Raw genomic sequence first — 19,614 nt, 5'->3', positions numbered from 1 at the left:
GCGGCAGCGTGAAAGTGACGGCAGAAACAGCCAATGGCCGCGAGGAGGGGGAGGGCCGAGGCGGGAGTGTGAGAGTGATCGCCAGTACGCGTGGGGAGTTGAGGACTGTGCGGGAGGCGCGGGGCGGCGGGGGAGGGGCGGGAGGCGGAGAGCGGGGGAGCGGCGCGGGAGGCCCCTCCCCCTGCCCGGCTCCGGGCTGGTACCGAGAGCCGCCGGACTTTCAGCGCCCAGGAGGGATATGTGGCCGCCTCTCGGGCTCCTTGCAGGTAACGGGCGGGGCGGCCCCTGCAGGGCCGAGCGCTGCCGAGCGCCGCGGGGCGAGCGGAGTTGGGTGCGGAGCGGACGCGGGGTCCTTCCTCACTGCCGCCGCTCCCCGAGCCCCGCGGTCCGGCCCGGGCCGGGCGGCGGCGCTGCTGGAGGAGTTGGCTCCGGGACCCGGGCTGTGGCCGGGGCCGGGGTCACCGGGGTTGCGGGCCCCGTCGCCAATGCGCCCGGGTGTAAGCAGCACGCGGGACAAAGGGCGCGGCGTGGAGGGTGCATGCTCCGCCTGCCCGCGCCCTTGCGCTCTCATCTCCGCCCCTGTTCGCTCCAGCAGCGTGGCGCTCCGTCGACCCCGGGTTCACGGGCGCCTTTGGCGTGTCCCCGGAGCGGCCACCGGGCCGCGGGGCCCCGCGCCACCCCGCGCCTGGCCGCCAGCTGGCCGCAGTGCGGGCGGTGGCTGGGCGCAGGCGGGCCGCTCGGCCTCCTGCTCTGGGTTAAAGGCGGCTCCCCTGCAGCGCCGCGAGTGCCAGCCACTCGGCGCTGGCTGCCGGGCAGAGCGGCGTGCTCTGGGTCGGGGCGCCCGGGACCACCGAGCTGCCACTTCTCTGCCCGGGCTTGGAGTTTGAGGAAGCAGAGCAGGTGGCGCAACCGCCGTCTCACCTCCAGCGAGCTCCGCGGGGCTTCTGGTCTTGTTGGTGTTGTGACTGTAGGCTGTGTGTGTGTTTTCTTCTTTTTTTAACCACACACAAAAGAAAGGAGGAGTTAGAGGAAAGATCTAGCCAGAGCACTGTGAATCTTCCCACACTGCTTTCTCTCAGAGAGAGATGGATGGGGAGAATTTCTTGAGAAACAATTAACAGTGAGGACTGACTGGATCCCCTCCCTGTCCCCTCTTCCCGCAGTCCCGACCGTGCCTGGCGCGCCCCAGATGGAGGTGGGGTAAAGTGACACCGGCCGACTTAGATGGGAAAATGGCTACAAGCTAGCAAGCTGGAAACTTTGTGGGACAGTGGAACTGTGAATGTCGAACCTCCGCAGTCATTCTTGGCTATTGGCAGGCATGGCCCTCATGTGTTACTGAATTAAGAAACTGGGAAGGCAAGCGCAAGAGGAAGATACCTCGAGTAGCATTGTGTTCAGCGCTGCGTGGTGGAGAGCGGTAGAGATGATTGTCTCCCGTGTCTTGGGGGCCCCAAGAAAGGAGCAGTCAACTCAGGTCTCCACATTCTGGGTCAGAAACGACTGTGTTCTTTATTCTTATTTCCAGAGGCACTGTCTCATCTCAGCCTGGCAGAGGGCAGCTGGTGTGTGGATGGATTGTTACTGATGAGGTAGAAAGGCTAGCCTGATGCGAGAAGGCCCTTCAGTGTAGGGGGAAGAATATTCTTTAGTAGGTGGTTGCTGCTGAGTTTTCCGTGGATCACTCAGGTTTGATCTGCCAGTCCAGGCTGCTGTGTCAGCTGTCACCAGGTCCCCAGGGTTCGCAGCTCAGTGACTGATGTTTGCTTTTGAGGGGTGGCGTGGGATCCCTGTTCGAGGTCTTTTTGACCTATTCATTGATGATCGGTTAATTTGTTTTAACCCCCTGAAAATAGAGGCTTGATATAAGGAGTTGGAGAAATTGAGAATAAAGAGACTTCTGCTTCGTTCCAAATCCAACTACTCATAGGCGCCAGTCAATTCTCAACACAGTGGGAGATCGGCACAGGAGTCAGATAGGAATCGGAACACTAGCATTGTCACTGGTAAAACTGGCTGGAGCTCTGCTTGGGCTGAGCCTGAGGCCACTGTGTTGCTCCATTATTCTCAGTCCGTAAGGCAAGCTTACTATCCAGCCATGGCCCAGGAGCCCGGGCTCCCAGGCAGGACATCCCCTGGAGAAGAGGAATGGGGCCATGCCTCCCAGGGCCCATCAAGAGAGAAACAGAACTGTGTGCCTTCCTGGTTCATGGCCTGGATACAAAAAAGGTGGAGGGGACCCGTCTCCCTCCATATACCACCTCATGCCGGCAGGGCTTCTTTTACCTGAGCACCAAGCCTGGCTGGGAACATTGCAGAAAAAAGGCCATCTACTGTTGGAGGAAGAGGATCAGGGTGTACAGCCGTGCACTTTATGCAGGACATACAGATGCCTGGCCAGGGAAGCCGTGCACCGGGTCCGCCCAAAAGAAGGGTGCCCTTTTCTCAGTTGCATCAGGTCACCTGATGGGCTACTGCTGGCCTTGGTTGGTTAGCGCATCTTCAGGAATGGCAACACTGGTGATCCCAAGACAGGAGGTCAGGGGCTGGTCACTTGGTACTAATCTCTCCAAAACGATTACAGTCATGGGAGCTAATTGTTTCCATATATGGTCTTATTTAATCCTTAGCACAACCTGCTGGAGTCAGTAGTGATACCCTATTGTGCTGTTGAGGAATGGATCCTCAGAAGGACTAGGTAGCTCAGGGTCATGCCGGTAGCCAGTCCAAATCTGTGTGCCTCCAGAGCCTGTGCTCTTAACCACTGGGCTGGACCGAGGTTCCTAACACACTGTACCTGTATCGCATTTGCTAATCCACAATATTTTCGGAACTATCCTCTGATACCCATTAACAATCACGCCTGAAGTGGAAAGGGCATTTGTGAGTGTTCTCTGGGGCAGCAGAGATATGAGAATCTTGGCGACCAGGGGAGGGACTCAGCAATGAGGAGGGAAGAGCCAGCCGGGACGGGGACGGGACCGATGCTAGGCTTCCCGATGTCCCTGCCAGAGAAGAGGGGGAGCTCATTCTGAGATTGCCTCACCCATCCTGTTGACTCCCCCAGGAGTCCAGGCCTGGCCCCCTGGGCACCCCAGATGTTCGGGTCTGTAGTCTGCCTTCCGTTCGAGTACCAAAGCGATTGGTATGTGTTACGAACAATCTGAGATGAAAAGGGAAGCTCAGCAACTAATTTAGGAGCACAGATTATTTCCTGACCCAGTATTCTTCCTGGAGGGCCATTTGAACCTCACAGAACCGCTTGTGAAACACTTCAAATATTTGGGCCTGAAGCAGATAACATCAAGACCAATTATGGGACCGCTTGTCAGCTCACAGCTCTATTTTGCATTTAAAATTGATAAAGAGTATTTGCTTTCCTTCACATTCACTTTGTAAATCAAAGAACCCTTTTATTCCCTCCATGTTAAGTCAGGGTAACTTCCTAGCTATTCAGTCCTTTACACTTATTTATTTCATTTTTAGTAGCAGGGGTAATTTCTTTAGCTGAAATGTACACACAGTGGTTGGGGCCTGCGTGGTGACCTCTGTGGTGTTTGCAACTGTGATTTGGATTTGACCAGTGGTTTATCCTTTCAGTGAAAAAGAAAAAGAAAAAAAAAAAGCAGCAGATAGTGGCTGGAATATTCCCACCCCCACCCCCACCCCCTGCACTTGCTGAGAGCATGAGTTACATCAGGTGGAGAAGCTCTAGGGCCCAGTGCTGAGAGAGTTGCAGAGCCTTTCATTTCCAGATTGTAAACTTGAACCGCTTTCCAGCACCTGTGACCTTGGATGGCCTCTTGGGCTGACTTCTTATTGATTCCATAATCTGGGGTATTTCCTTGGAGACCTGGAAACAAATACAGTTGACCCTTGAACAACACGGTTTTGAACTGTGTGGGTGCACTTATATGCAGATTATTTTCCGTAGCAAAGACTACAGTACTAAAACAAAACAGAACTGCAGGAGGCGTGGGTTTGATCCCTGGTCTGGGAACTAAGATCCTGCATGCCCATTTTTTAGCGAGGCTAAAAAATAAAAAAAGACTATATTACTACAAGATCTGTGGTTAATTGAGTCCCCGGATGGGGAGGCACCACAGATACGAACTTATAATAAGTTATACATAGATTTTCAACTGCGAGGAGGGTCAGTGCCCCTAACGCCTGAGTTGTTCAAGCGTCCGCTGTACATCTAAACTGCCTCTCCAATCAAGGGGCCTGGGGTTTTCTTCCATCTCAGCATGAAGGAGTGGGGCCCTGCTCCCTTACTGGGGAAGACGGGAGCCTCAGTACCAGTACACCAAATCCTCCAGGGGATTCTCAAAAGAGAATAATTCTGTGCCTGTGTTTTCTCCCTCTTTGAAGAAAGTACTAGTAATAACAGGTAACCTTCCCTCAGCGTTCATTAAACCCAGGCAGTGTTTCTAAGCACTTTAGGTGGGTGTGTTGCTTAACCTTCATGACGACCATGTAAGGTGGGCCCAGTTATCATCCCCATTTTAGAGGTGAGGAAACTGAGGCCCAGAGAGGTGAAGTAACTTGGCCAAAGTTACACAGGATTGGAACCTCTAAGCAGTTTGACCCAGACGTGATCCTGGTAGAACCAAAGGAAGTGCCTGTTGAGGGTGTGGGGAATGGGGACAGATGCAGTGTGATTGGAGAGGAGGGGGAGTTTGATATTTGTTTGGGCAAATTCCAAGTCAGGAAGCTCTGAGGCAACTCTCACTGCTGGAAAGTTCTTTTGGTTTGCAAAGTACACAAGAAGTGGACTCCTAAGGATAGGTGGCACACACAGGGCCACAGAACTAAGAAATGGCAAGACTGAGAAATGAAATTTCTGGCTTTAACGTTTGCCCCTTTGAAAGAAAAGTTAAAAGACGTGTCTGTTTTTAACTTGACTCCTTCACCAATATTGGAGGTCGTGTCCTCACCTGGAGTAGCTCCCAGTGTTCTCCTTTAGGGTACAGTTCCTCCTTCTGGAATGATGCTGTCCCCAGCCTGTCAGTCTGCAGTGTGCCCTCCTTCCTCTGTCTGTCCCCTGTGTGGGAACCACGGTCATGTGCCCTGCGACCTCACCTCTATTAAACTCTCTCCCAGATTTTCATTTAACTGGCAGGAGTGTCTGTGTTCTGCAGATAGACTGTAAGCTCTTTCAGAATCAGGACCATGCTTCACGCACACACACGAACACACACAATGTGCTAAGACCCAACAATGAATATTTATTGATTTTTCTTGGTTGGAAGAAGCAAGATGGTAACTTTTTTTTTTCAACTTTGTAAACTGGTTCAAGGACTATAGATGATTTGCCTTATGGGGCTGATAAACATAGGATTCCCTTAAATCAATGTTTCTCAAGGATAATCCAGCATCAGAAGCCCAAGGACTTCTGACTTGGTAGGTTGTATTTGGGCCCAGGAGAATCTACATGTGTCCCACGTGATTTTTCTGTCCACTCGAGTTTTGAAACCACGATATAAAGCTGTTAATGATCACATCCTATAAACTCACAGCATAAATGAATAAGAGTGTCTAGCTCTTTTTCACTTGAGGTAAACATGTCTACTGTATAAACATTCCTAACAAGGCATTGATCAATATTTATGTCGTGTCGCTTTTCTTGCAGGTTTCTAGCCAGCATAATGCTGGAGCAAGAGGCCGGCGGCCCGCAGTTTTCAGGATGGCCGAGTGGGATGCCGATTTGGATCACATCATTCCGTCTTCCATTCTTCCTCCTCTCTGGGCTAAGTTACTTGTGGGATTTGTTTCCCTCGTGTGTTTCGCACGTAGCTACGATGGAGACTTTGTCTTCGACGACTCTGAAGCAATTGTTAACAATAAGGTCTGTATCTTAATGTCTCTTCGGTAAACTGACATTAACCACTTGCCTACGTCCCAGTGATGCTCTGCGTCGGTGTTGAATTAGTCTCTGCTGAACTTCGGCTGAGCCTTTGCCTGGGCCCCCATCGTGCTCTGGATTTCCCATCTCTTTTGGAGAGCATCTCCTTGATTTAGGGCCCCTTTTATCACTGGCAGCAGGGTCTCCAAGCCCTGCCTAACCTCAAGCTTTACCCAGGCTGTGTGCCCTACATGAGGCCCCAGTCCACGCACGTATCAGAGAGACCATTACTCTAAGATGACAAGGCCAGGGTTTTGCGAGGCATTGCAGACTATTTCAGGTTTTGTGACAGATTTCCAGAACTCTAGGCCAGAACAGTCGCCCCTCACACACACACGCACAAATCATGCGTTTTTCCCCTGCCGAACGAAGGTGCATCCTCAGCAGCAGGCAGCGAGCTGGCTTCTTTGTCCTTCGCCGAGAGCATCAGGACAGCCTGCTGACAGCTGCGGAGGACCAGGATTTTGCTGCCCGCAGAAGCTGCAGTTCCTGCTCATTTCATGTTCGGAGACTCAGGTTTGCTGAGTTTGCAAAATCCCAGCCAGTTTTGCTCACCGGTAGGCGCGGGGAAAATGATATTCTCCTTCACTCGCTGACTAGAGGTAGGGAAGAAGAAATAGGTTTGTGGGCAGGGAAGAAAGAAGGTTTCAGCAAGCTAAAAGAAAATCAGAGCAAGAAACTTGGAGGCAGGGAGAGCCCAGAGGAGAAAGTACTTGGAAACAGCACAGGTCAGAGCCTCTGTGACAGTCTCACCGCTCAGCACATACTCTGTGTGCGCCTTAACGGGAGAAGAGAACTTGAAGGAGTTTACTAATCTCTTTCTCTAGTAGGTGAAATTGTAGCATCTCTTTGTAACACTGCCCTTAAATGCTCCTAAAAGTTTGAAGTCATGGATTTCCCGAATTCGGAAAGAGTCGTTTTCATATTGAAAGTATTGAGAAAAATTCTCTATGTAACAAAAAGGTATTCTGTGGGCCGGGGAAGAGAGGGTGAGGGGTAAGGAGATGACTGTTTTGCAGATATTTTATTTGTAACGTACTCTAAATGATTTTCTGATTTTTCTGGATTTTGACAGCAGACTCCAGCCTTGTTGATGTTTATTTTGAATCCAAGTTCTTCACTTGTAATTTCCCTCAAGTTCACCCAGCAGTTTACTGCAGATGTTTCTGTTTCAGTTCTTTTTGAAACAGTGCTTAAAACAAAAAGAAGTGTGTAGCTCTAAGCAACTATGTCACATGGGTGGCTTAATAGCTATTAGAATTGCTTTTCTAACAGGCATATGAGGCTATGCCTTTATTTTTAAAATTCCATTTGTTGAGAGTTTCTTGACTCTTCCACTCTCATAAAGTAGAGGATATATAAAGTGTTAACTCAGGACCCATGTCGAAGAACTTCGGTGAGCGAGGCAGGGGAGACAGGAGCTATGTCGTACATCAGATGCCCAGGTATGAGGTTGTAATTCTCTTTCCTTCCTGTGAGGAAAGGCAGATGAAGCCATTTTGTGGCCCTACCGCACATTGTCTTGGCAGTGTTTTCTAGAGCATCACACTGTGCCCCTTTGTTAACTTGCTAGCCCCCTTTTTTGCCTTTCCTGTTTAATGAAAGGCCCTCCTCTGTTCATTGGCACCATGCCTACAGTAATGTGAAACAGGCTGTTACTGGATTTTATTGGTGTTGAAGACTGTTTTCCAGATGCTTCCTTGTAGTGTTGAGTTGCCTTTTTTCATTGAGATGATGATTTTCTTTGAGACCGTGGAGTTAGCAAGAATTTCAGACATGACACATCTTTTCCATAAATCATTAGGAGGAAAAATTAACCTTTCTTCCTGTGGCACGCCCTGCTGTGTGTAGGCTACACCTAATCAAATATTTAGAGCTTTGCTGGTGTTCATTTTCTGCTCAAATGGAGGGAAAGATCTTCTGCTCAATTCCTTCACAACTGAGCAGGTACTTCTGGGACAATGCAAAAGTACATGGACTTCCAGCATGGTAATGGAGTAACCTAAGTTAGTGGGTGGATCCCACGACCTTCATGAAATATCAAATCAACTCTTAGAGGGAGGTCCAGACACTCAAGGCCTCTGAAGCTGATACCCAATGGAAGTGAAATTCACCCTCAAAGTGGGTGTCAGGTGACCAGCTCACCTCTGCTGCCTGTCCCCAAGCTTTTCCCTTTGAGTCATTAAGCTCCTAAATAACAAATACTCACTGAATGCCAGTGTGTGTTGGACACTGGTTGCTCTCTTGGGCTGCCCATGATGTGACACACTTCTTCCATTTGGGGCCTTCTCCATCTTCAAATACTTGTGAGCTGCAAAGACTGTCCAGTTTGGATGCAGACCCAGGCAAAGGCGCTCCTATCAGATACAGGCACCTGTTGGAGCCGGGGGCTAGTCACACAGAGAAGAGGGGTCAGCGGGCAGCCAGGCAGCCTCAGCAAGATGTGCGGCGGTCTGATTCGTTGGTGCCCTTCAGGCTGCAGAGCCCCAAACTAGGTTTTCCAGCCCACCTGGGAGTCGTTGGGCCTTGTGATCTTTTTTAAGGCGTTCCTTTTTTCACTTAAGTTAATCAGAGTTGTTTTGGTTACTGCAGTGAAGAATCTTGACTGCTACACCATGCAGTGCTTATTACATCATAATTTCTAGATCCTAAAATGTTCCTGTTTAATTGTGCTGTGAAGAAAAAATTAACATTCAGTTTTGATACCTACTGCAAGTACCTTTCTTCTTGTTAAACACAGTTTAAGCAATCTAGGTTCATATTTAAATGTAAAAAGAACAAAAGATTCATTTTAAAGTATCTGTAGTTCAGTACCAAGTTAAACTACCCTATACGGTAGGTATCATTTTAACATATTTAGTAATTTTTATCCTTAAAAATTAGATGGAAATTGTTTTTTTCTGTAATTTTACTATCTGCTTAGCTCATGATCAAAAATGGGAAACTTTAAAATCTATATGCTTACTCTTATGTTTGAACTGGGATATTTTTGGTAAATTACCTTAGGTATTGGATATGAGAGAGAGTAATAGTGATCTCACTTAGCTATATGGTCCATTCATGCATTCCGCATAGATTGAGCACCTTCTGTATACTCCCACCAAACGCAGGGAAGCCCAGGCCTCGAGGAGCCCCAGTCCAGTGGGGCAGACAGATAGGGGTCACATGATTATAAACTGCCCTGCAGCAGGTGCTGTGAGGACAGGCACGAGATGCCCCAAAGGGAAGGGAATCGCATCAGCTCAAGAAGGTCGCAGCCCAGTGGCCGAGATACGAAGAGCGGAAGCAGCTGAGCTGTGGGGAGCTGAGGGGTGGCGGTCTGGGCAGAGACCTGTGTGCGCACAGCCTTGAGGTGGGTGGCAGCGGGAGTCGTGTGGGGACCAGACGAAGGCCAGGAGCAGAGCACAGAGTCTGCGAGATGAGCCTGCAGAATTCAGCAGGACCCAGGGCACCGCACACTGGCGTCCGTGTCAGGAAGTCGGCTTTGTCCTGGAAGGGGAGGGTGGGTGGGGTGACACGATTTGCATCTTGGAGGGATTACTGGAGAACAGGCAGAGGGCGCAGCGCACCCGCGAGGAGGCCCGTCTGGGTCCTGGGTGAGGATGACGGTGGCTTGACCCAGGACTGGTGGGAGAGATGGAGAAGAGAGGACTTCCGCCCAGGGTGAGGGAGGAGCCCTGATCCCTCTTCTGGTGTGTTCCTGCAGGACCTCCGAGCAGAAACGCCCCTCGGGGACCTGTGGCATCATGACTTCTGGGGCAATCAGCTGAGCAGCAACACAAGTCACAAGTCCTACCGACCCCTCACGGTGCTGGTTTTCAGGTGAGATGCAACAGGACGGCTGTATGGGAGGGGCACCCAAGGCTTGTGCCTGACGTTGTACCAGGTGGTATGTGACAAGGTTCCTGGGTCAGTGGTCCGGAGGGACGTATAAGCCACTCACTATGTGGGTCTCCAAGAAATACATGCTAATTCCAGCCATTAGGAGTTAGGTTGGAAGCATCGCTTTAGAGTGATGCTGCTTTGGCGATGCAGACACTGACAGTGGAACCACACTGAGAAGATTAGCCTGGGTCTGGGCAAGGATAACTTGGTGAAGTGGTCCGTGTTTTTGCACAGTTCTTGGAGGTGGGACCCTTTGTGAGTTAATACTGAGGAAACAATATGTCAAGGCAACATGTAGCATCTAATGAAATTGTGATTTTTTTTCATTATAAAAAGCTAAGGTATAAATCCTCCTCCTGTGACCACATCAATATGCAAAACCAAAATGAAGCTTAAGACAGTCTTCCCACCCCCCATTAATCAGGGAGCTATTTGCATTAAACAGATTTGTTCGTCTCACAAAAGTTCCCATGTGTAGCTGTTTCTTGGATGCGTTAGATACCTGTGTATAGATCTCTCAAAGGAGCATGGAAATGATGAATTGGAACCCCTGGTGATTGAAAAGCAACAGAAATAAGAATCCCTGACTATAAGGAAGTAGGTCCATTGTCTGGAAGGCTAGTGGACAAACTGTCAAGGAGTATTTGCGGGGGGGTGGGGACCGGGTGGGGTTGGGGAATCAGCAAGTCACACGACTATCTTAAATCCAGGTCCCTATGGGGTAGCCTGAGTAATGTGTGGTCTGTTATATCTTCCTGGGAGACAGTCTTGCCTTTATTGCGTCTAAAAAACTGTCTAGCTTTCCTTTCACGTTTCCTCTCCAAGTATTTTCTGTCCCACTCCTCTGAGATGCCCTTATCTTACATTTTCCGCTCTGCAGTTAATTATGTTCTTACCTCTTCTTCAGCCTTCTTAGCTTGACAGGCATTATTTATCTTGACGCTACTTTTATCAAACTTGCACACTTTCTCTTCTCCCTTTGGTATTTTCATGCACCAGGGTTTTCCTCCAGCTGGTTCTCATTTTGTTTCGCGTGCTTCTGGACCTCTGGTGTGAACACCCTTCTTTCACTGCAGGATGAACTGCTATTTGTCGGGAGGCTTCCACCCCTTGAGTTTCCATGTGGTCAACATCCTCCTGCACAGTGGCATCTCCATCCTCTTGGTGGACGTCTTCTCCGTGCTGTTTGGGGGCCTGCAGTACACGAGTAAGGGCCGGAGGCTAAACCTGGCCCCCAGGTCGTCCCTGCTGGCTGCCCTGCTGTTTGCTGTGCACCCGGTGCACACCGAGTGTGTAAGTATCATCCGCCCACCGCCTCTGCACTGGTATAAGGAGGACAGGCAGTCCGTGTATCAGCTCATTCCCTAAAACAGGCTTCCCTCGGATACTTGTATGGCTGTAGAAAGCCCAAGCTTTCAGACATTTGGAACGATGATTTGTAGGGCTAACAGGTCCCTCATAGGGCAAACACAGGGTCCCCTATGGGCGAAGACTGTATAATGACCATGTGGTATGATCTCTGGTGATACTTTCTGTTTCCTTATATGACCACATTGTGAAGGTATGAATGTTGAGTCTTGCCCAGCTTTGGGGTCTAAAAACCAGAGTCTGAGATTACTCTTCTTCCAGGTTGGGTCTGATGCAATTTTCCAATGTTAGCTGAGAGCTTTATAATTTCCTAAATACTTTCTTATACTTAATCTGATTGTCACCAAAACTCCGCGGGATCAGCTGGGGCGGCATAACAATTTCCACTTTACAGAAGAGGAGGCAGCCTGGGAGGACAAATTAAGGACTTACCCAGGTCAGTCACATAGCTGGTGGATGCAGGGATAGAACTTAAGATCTGGTCATCCGAGCCCGAGCCCAGGAGAGGCCAGCGTGCTTTGAGTTGACCTGGAAAGCGGGTCCCCGCATCCTGCTGGGACTTGCTCCTGAATTCTCCCCACCTGGCTTCTCAGCCCATGTAGTCAGGCAGCTCCTGCTTTTAATCCGTTGAGCCGCTGCTGAATGTGTTCAGTGCAAACTCTGTTGGGATTTAACCAAACACTTGAGAGGTTTTCAGGAACCACCCTACCCCACTGCCATGGAACCCTTTGAAAATGTAAGTCAGCATGTTTGATTTTAGTTATTCGTTCTGTAAGTGTGAAGTACCTAGTATAAAATACCACATGGACCTTCTTGCTTCTCCACAATAGATTTCTGCATCCGGTATGTATTTAAATACCTGCGTTTTGACCAGTTGCATTGAGCATCTTGAAGTCAGTTTCAAAATATTGGGAGGAATTCCTGCCTTTAGCATCTGATTTTGTTAATATTATTAAACTATCTGTGCTTTGGTATTAAAAGGATTGCAGGATTGTTCTCACAACCTCCTTCTAATATCTTACTACTTGAAAGCTTTTTTAGAAGTCTCATAATTTTTTTACTTTGGCAAATTCAGAGGACTTAAGGGATTGGGAACTATGGTATGATAAATACCAATAGATAGATAGATAGATAGATTTGTGATCAAATTAGAATTTGTTTCCATGCAAGTTCTCTTTATGGTCTAAATAAGAGTGTTGTACACATTTATCAGAAATAAGGGAATTTCTGGCAAAAATACTGATTTACTGTTTTGGTCCTTGTCTAATTTTGTGTAATCTTAAAAAGCAAAATGAAATACTTGAATTGTTAACCAAAGAAATGTTTCTAAAATTCTGCTTTTAAATATGAGAAGTTACTTTATAGAAAAATTTGAAATGCCGACAAGTATAACTGGATGTGTACACACACAGACACACACACACACACACACAGACACACACACACACACACACACACACACACACACACACACACACACGCCAGCTAAATGCAATGTGGGAACATGTTAACCCAAGGGAGGTCCAGCTATAGGAGAGAAGAGAATATTTGAAAAATGTCTTCATCTCTCCTCTCCCTCCTTTCCATGAAAGCCATTTTATGGGTCATGGAAAAATAGCATTTCTAAAACAGATCATTTGTATGTTCACCTTTCCTCGTTTTGGCAAATAGTCGGTATTCTGTTTTCATCCTCTTTATACCCCGCTGTTACTTCCCACTCTACATTTAACCCACTTTAACAGTGAGCAAAAACCAGGCCCACCCAAGGAAACCCTGGAAGGAGAGTTCCTCAGAGCTTTCTGGACCAGTACTGAGGAAGCACCCTGTGCTCTGGGCTGTGGGTTGGATCACCAAGGGACGGAGAAGAGCTAAGAGAGGGGGTTTCCTTGCCTCTTGTCTTTAGAGACCAGGATGGAGGCCCCAGGGAGTTCCCTGAGGACACCAGTGTTATTGTAGGTTTTCCTTTTCCACCAAGCATTGGTGAAAATTTCAAATTGCTTGAATTCAGGTATCAAAGAGGGAAGCTTGGGTCTTCTTAATAACCCTGCCCATCCAATAAACCCAGAGTTTAACACTGAAGGAATTGGATGGTGAAACATTCCCCCTTTCCCCTTCCCCTCATTCCTTCCATGGCCCCCGTGCAAATTGTTCCCTGTGGGGAAACGCCACCACCTCCTGCTGTATGGATTGGGGGAGTTGCAGTGACTTTGCTAGAAAACTCTGATGTGAGTGCTTCAGGTTATTTGTAAGAAAAAAAAATAGCCTTTGTAAATAACTTTGCCTGAAAAGACATACGCAAATATCCGAAAAGAAAAATAAAATCTCTCCGTACCCATGCCCATTCCCCAAACAGTTAAACTCAGTGCCTCCTTGGGTAGCCTTTAAAATTTTTTTTCTATGAAATCTCTCTTTAATTACTATGCCAAAAATTCATTGAAGGACTAAATACTCTTTACTCTGAAACACTTGCCATACTTTTTAAAACTTGTTTTTCTTCATGTCAGACGATGTGACGTACATCGCTTAAGACTTGGGAGTATCTTCAGTGAACCAAAGGCAGACTGTTTGCTTTAAAATGAGTTTATGATGTTCAAAGTTCATTTTAGTGGGAGTCTTTTTTTTTTTTTGAGGTTTAGTTGATTTACAATATTATATAAGTTAGTGAGAGTCTTTAATGTACCTCAGCCACTCAGATAACAAGTGGTTTAGGCTGGCCTTTTGGGCCCCTATTCCTGGTGTTTATCCAAACCACTTCCCTCCCCCTCACTCAGTTCAAGAAACCTTGTTCCCTGACCCTCCATATCCCCCAGCCCCTGCTTCCTCGACCCCCTTGCTCTAAGGACCTTTTTGGATACACTTCTCTGGGTTGGCTTTGCTCACTTTATCCTCTGAAAGGCTTTGGGATTCCCCGCCATCCTCAGGCCCTGTAGGGAGCCACAGCTCCCACCCATCTCTGGTCCTGATGGGAGGCCCAGAGCACCAGGCGCCCCCTCCATCACTCACCCCGGAGCTGCAGAGCGCGTACCTGCTTCACCCTGAGCTGCTGTGTCCTCTGTCTTTCTGCCCCCCCTCCGCCCCCCACCCCCGCACCTCCCAGTGTTTACAGAAGCATCTTTGGGATTCACGCAGCAACGGACAGTGACCCAGCACCCACTGTGTGCCCGGCTCTGTGTTGGGTCTCACTGCATCCCCGATTTCACTGTGTCTTTGAGTGAGTTATAGGCCAGAGGATTCCAGAAGTCTTATTACATATTCACTGCCTTCATGAAGTAATTGTACCATTTAACCCTCTGGCATGCTGGCATACTTGGCCCAGATCTGTTGAACCTTTGTTTGTCCTTAGCTTCCTTCCCGGGAGGTTGTTTCATGTGCGTGGCATTCACAGGTTGGACTCAGCTGTCAATCTTCTTAGTGATTGTGTGACACCCTGGGCTGCCACGTGGCCCTCCGTCAGCAGTTCACCATCGGAATGGATGATTGCCTCAGACCATCGTATCTAACCAGCGTAGCAGGAAACTGCTCCTAAAAGGCATTCCTTTTAGCTATTGCTTGTAGACGCACCTGGGAATCATATGTAAATATAGTAATTTTCATATTCATTGTATACTCTCCCATCTCCATTTGTAGGATAGTCTTTACTCTGTGTCTGACTTATCATATATCTCACTTTAAGAAAAGATGAACTTCCCAGCCATTAAAGCGATACCTAGAGAATCACAGTGAAAGGTTTGACGTATGTCCCATCCAGGTGCTAGTTAATCAAGAATGCCATGTAAACTAGACCAATACTCATGAGTGGAATTCTGGGTCTTTCGTTGCCATGAAAATCTGGAAAGCAATTATTGGAATAATCAGCTTCAAAGAAATGAAGCACAGATTTTATATTGCTTCATTGTCACTAAGGTGGAGAAGGGAAGGGCAGTCGTCAGATGTAGAAAATGGGGGGTGGGGAAGAAATGGTAGAAATTGCATTCCTTTTTTCATCTTACTCATCAACCACTTTTGAAGCGTTCTGCTTTCCAGGTTAACCCACTTCATTGGTTTTGGTCTGAAGGGAGGAAAAGATGGCAGAAGCAGCTTTGAACGTTATCCCTGTGTCTTATTCTCTTTGCCTGATGACTTGTAATATGGACTTCTCACCTTTCCTTCATGTTTCCAATCAAGGTTTCTTTTTTAAATATCATGCCCTTTGAGCTGATACCATTTTCCAGTTGAAAATTCGCCATGGGGACCTGATTAGAGCAGAGGCCTCTGGAGCTGTGGGTGCAGCGTGCTGAGTGACGGGCTTTCACTGCCCGTGGGCATCGCTGGCTGCGTGTGGCCCACAAAAGAACCCTCCCTGGGTTCGAGCCAACCCAGCCTTCCTGTGGAAGCGGCTGACCCAAGTCCTAGACCAAAAATGAAAAGAAAATCAGTTGTCAGATCAGACCACAGGGAAGCGTCACAGTTGCAGGGATTGTTTTAATAGATGGCCAAGTCTGATAAGGTTTTCGTTTTCTATTTCTAAGGAATTGCTTTTGTATTTCCAAAGTTTTGTTGAAATGTTTTTTACATACATCTTTTCTTCTGCCCCTTCTTTTAAGGTTGCTGCTGTTGTCGGCTGTGCAGACCTCCTGGCTGCCCTGTTTTTTCTGTTATCTTTCCTTGGCTACTGTAAAGCACTTAGAGAAAGTAAGCATGACATTTTGCCTTCTTAATTTTGCATCTTCTTCGTGTTTCTGTCCTGCTGAGCAGTGTTCTAACAGATGGGAAAATGTCGGTTTATATAAGTTTATCGCTTTGAAGGAATGTGGGTCAAAGATGTCAGCCCTTTTTAGTGATGTCTGTAACTCCATTGCTTTTTTAATAATACAAAGGCTTGTGCTTCGATGTTCACAGTATTCAGGGAGCACCTTGTTGGGTACTGTAACCCAGAGCTTCTGCTCTTGGTGCTGAAGCGGTTGTGATTGATTTTTGTGGTTTTTATTTCCAGCAAAATTGAAGGGGGAGGGGAAAAAACTTATGATTTTTTTTTTTAAACCTGTTGGCGAAAAACCTTGAAAACTGGTAAAATGTGTAGCCATGAATATGCACCTGGATTGTGAGGTTCTTATTTTATCATTGTTGCGTCATTGATACTTACAGAGAAAGTTGTTGTTGGAAACAACAGAGTTGAAATGACCAGTTGTGTGTGTGTGGAGGGGAGAGGGGGAATTGCCTGGTTATTAGTAGCAGTGCAGCCGTGCACTGATAGAGTTCTAGGAGAATCCCTGTATAGCTCTACTCATCTGGGTTCTGATTCCCTCCAAGTCAGATCATACCTTCCAGATTGCTTTGTAATGGAAATTGGATACAGTACATTCAGCTTACATAGCATTTATACATGCTGGCCCCAGCAACGGTGTTATGCATTCAACTTCTGTTATAAAGTCAGTTCCTGACTGTAGAACTCTATTTATAATCACAGTCAATTTATATTTGGGGGGAAGAGGGGAAGAAAAGGGAAAGTGAGAGGGGTGATCCCTATGGAATGCTCAAGCAGGGCCGTTTCAGCTGACACTGATGTACCTGGGTTTCCTTGAGTCTCTTCCACAGTATTTCTCAAAGCTTAGGTTCAGTCCCCTGCCAGGCCTTAATATTATTGTTCATGTACTAATGCTTGTACTTGGATTCCTCCGGTAAATTGATGTCTTATTCATAAGGAAGGGCAGACCACTACTTCAGGATTTTGTGTCTGCTGGGGCTGGTGAAGTGGGGTCACTCAGGGTTGGTAAACAGGGGCCCATGAGCCAAATCCAGCCCCCAAGCTGACAATGACTTTTTCTGGTTTTAAATGATTGGGGGTAAAAATCCCACAAGAATAGTGTTTGGTGACTTATTAAAAGGTACATGAAATTCACATTTCAGTGTCTATATATGAAGTTTTATTGGAACTTAGGCACATCCATTTGTTTTTGCAGAGTTAGGAGTTGCAGCAGAGGCCTCCTGGCCTGTAGAGCCTAAAGTACTTACTGCCCTGTCCTTTGCAAAGTTTGCCAACCCCTGGGACATGACAGACAGGTAACTGTCACCATCCTAGTGGTTCCAAAAGGTTTTTTAGTAAAGAGTAATAGGGAGTTCCCAGCAGGAAGTATTTTTACTTAGGAAGGCAGATGTTTGCTGTTAATGTAATAGTTGCCATTTATTGACTATCTACTGGCACATGTGTGTGTGTGTGTGTGTGTGTGTATTTTTCTCATTTACTTATGTTACAGTCTTTAAGATAGGTTGACTTACTTTCCCTGTTTTTCAGATGTAAGACTCAAAGTTTATGTAACTTACCCAGTATCACACAGCTATTTATGGCAGAACTGGGTTCACCTTTGAGTCTTAACTCACTTCAAAGCCAGCGTCAACTACATTGTGTTCTTCTGCTTCCCTGTACTCAAGGGACCAGCGAGGCAAGCCTGTCAAAACAATCATTAAAAATAAACAGGAGGTCCATTCAATTCTGTTAACGAATTGTTAAAATGTTAGGTGTAATAGTGCCTCGAACGTATGTGTTAAAAACAATCCCTTTCTTGTAGAGACACATGCTGAAATATTTATGGATGAAATGGTATATAAAGTCTGGGATTTGTCTCAAAATAATCTGAGAGGAAGCAGGAAGCATGTTGGCTTTTAGCTGAAGCCAGACTGCTCAGGAGTCAATGTTGAAGCCGAGTGATGGAGACATGAGTTCCTATATCAGCATCTCTACTTATATATGTTTTTTGTTCTTTACAAAAGGTGTTTTTTAAAAAGAGCAGTAGATAACTTTTAACCCTTTATGTTTTTTTACAAAAAGACTTAGGCAGGACTGCAAACTCTTCTAGGACAGGCTATCCTGTTTTGATGTTCTAGGTATTCATAGTTATATACCTAGAACATCTGTATGAAACTAACCATAGTGTCCAAGGGTAGATTGGGAAGGGCCCCTACTCCATCCTGTCCTGGACAGCTGAACACAGGGCTCAGGTTGTATATCTCAAAGTACCCGTTCCCTCAAACCTGCGACTCTGCTAAGACACAGTGCCAGGGTGACTCCAATGGGCCCACACCTCCATGCTCACTCAGGACTGGGTCATACCCACCCACTCCCCATCCTCTCTTATTATTATTATTTGATCATACCACCACTTTTTCCTGTGACTCATCATTTTTCTGATATGGCAGAGTTTGGGGACAGCTAAATAGAACAGCTTCAAGAACAGAAAACAGTGGGGGTAATTTCCTTCCCGAGACTGAACGTTAACTTAGCAATAAGGCATGTCCAGCTCTTCTGGGCTTGGCATCTCCCTGCCTGTGATGATTGTAAAACTCCCAAGAGCCACACAGCCCCCAGGGATCTGGGGGTGGGAGATGGGGAATGACACCAGCCCCAGCCGTTTCCATAGGTAACGGGAGAGGGAGCAGCTTCATTTACTTCTCACCATCGTATTCATTACAAACAGTGGTATTGTTTGCATTGTTATGGGGTTTTTTTTTTTGCATTTTATGTATTTGTATTGTTATATTGCGTTCTTAAGATGGCAGTTAAATCTGAATTTGCAGTTAGGTAGGTAACAACTTATCAGTAATATTTTTCTTGAAGAAAATTAAAAATTAAGTCTGTTGGCTTTTCTCGTAGACATCTCAAAAGTTTGGTGCAGTATCATTTTATTTATTTATTTTTATTTATTTATTTTTTTTTTGCGGTATGCGGGCCTCTCACTGTTGTGGCCTCTCCCGTTGCGGAGCACAGGCTCCGGACGCGCAGGCCCAGCGGCCATGGCTCACGGGCCCAGCCACTCCGTGGTATGTGGGATCTTCCCGGACCGGGGCACGAACCTGTGTCCCCTGCATCGGCAGGCGGACTCTTAACCACTGTGCCACCAGGGAAGCCCTCATTTTATTAATTTTAACATATCTTCCCTTAAAGTAACTACTCCCTTATTCTGAATGGATTTCAAAGAAATCAAAAGAGCTTTTTGAAGAACGTACTAAATGTTGATAGATTCAACGTTCAAACACATCATTTAGGAGATGTAATAAAATTTCTCACTACTTCTAAAGGTTGCTCTTATTGAAATTATGGGAAAGTTATCAGAAGACTAAAAATTCTTCTAGCAAGTGAGCTGATGCATTTATTAGCCTCCTTTAATGGAGCGTCCTCACAGGATGGCGAAAAACTACAGACATGTTATATTCTTTCCCTGGATCCTTTTGCTAACCTTTTCTGTGTTCCAATACACAAATGTACATATTCTGAACTATGTGTCTCTTTTTCATTCGTTTGTAAATTATAAAATTATTTCCAAGAGCCATCCACACAAAAGATAGATTTTTAAAATAAGGCCTTTGGAAACTGATACCAAAGGAAAAAGTGCTTAATATATGATGTTTTTTCAGTTAATACTTTGATTCATGAGAAATTGGTGAAGTATATTTTAGTACTAATGGAACTCTAGTATATTGCC

General features: G+C 46.7%; 1 protein-coding gene across 1 annotated transcript in view; it reads left to right on the top strand.

The window, feature by feature from the left end:
- The first annotated feature begins 218 nt into the window (after positions 1-218).
- Positions 219-19,614, top strand: part of TMTC4 (transmembrane O-mannosyltransferase targeting cadherins 4) — a 61,267-nt gene continuing 41,871 nt past the window's right edge. The window contains exons 1-6 of the mRNA XM_059995778.1: positions 219-266; positions 1,164-1,492; positions 5,633-5,848; positions 9,612-9,727; positions 10,867-11,083; positions 15,742-15,829. Of these exons, the coding sequence (XP_059851761.1) occupies positions 1,427-1,492; positions 5,633-5,848; positions 9,612-9,727; positions 10,867-11,083; positions 15,742-15,829 (703 nt within the window). The 5' untranslated portion in view covers positions 219-266; positions 1,164-1,426. The remainder of the gene's footprint in view (positions 267-1,163; positions 1,493-5,632; positions 5,849-9,611; positions 9,728-10,866; positions 11,084-15,741; positions 15,830-19,614) is intronic.

The sequence above is a fragment of the Delphinus delphis genome, chromosome 18 (genome assembly GCF_949987515.2).
Source record: "Delphinus delphis chromosome 18, mDelDel1.2, whole genome shotgun sequence".
In the NCBI taxonomy this organism is placed as follows: domain Eukaryota; kingdom Metazoa; phylum Chordata; class Mammalia; order Artiodactyla; family Delphinidae; genus Delphinus; species Delphinus delphis.
The sequence above is the reverse complement of the archived record's forward strand: the minus strand, read 5'-3'. Positions and strand labels throughout refer to the sequence as shown.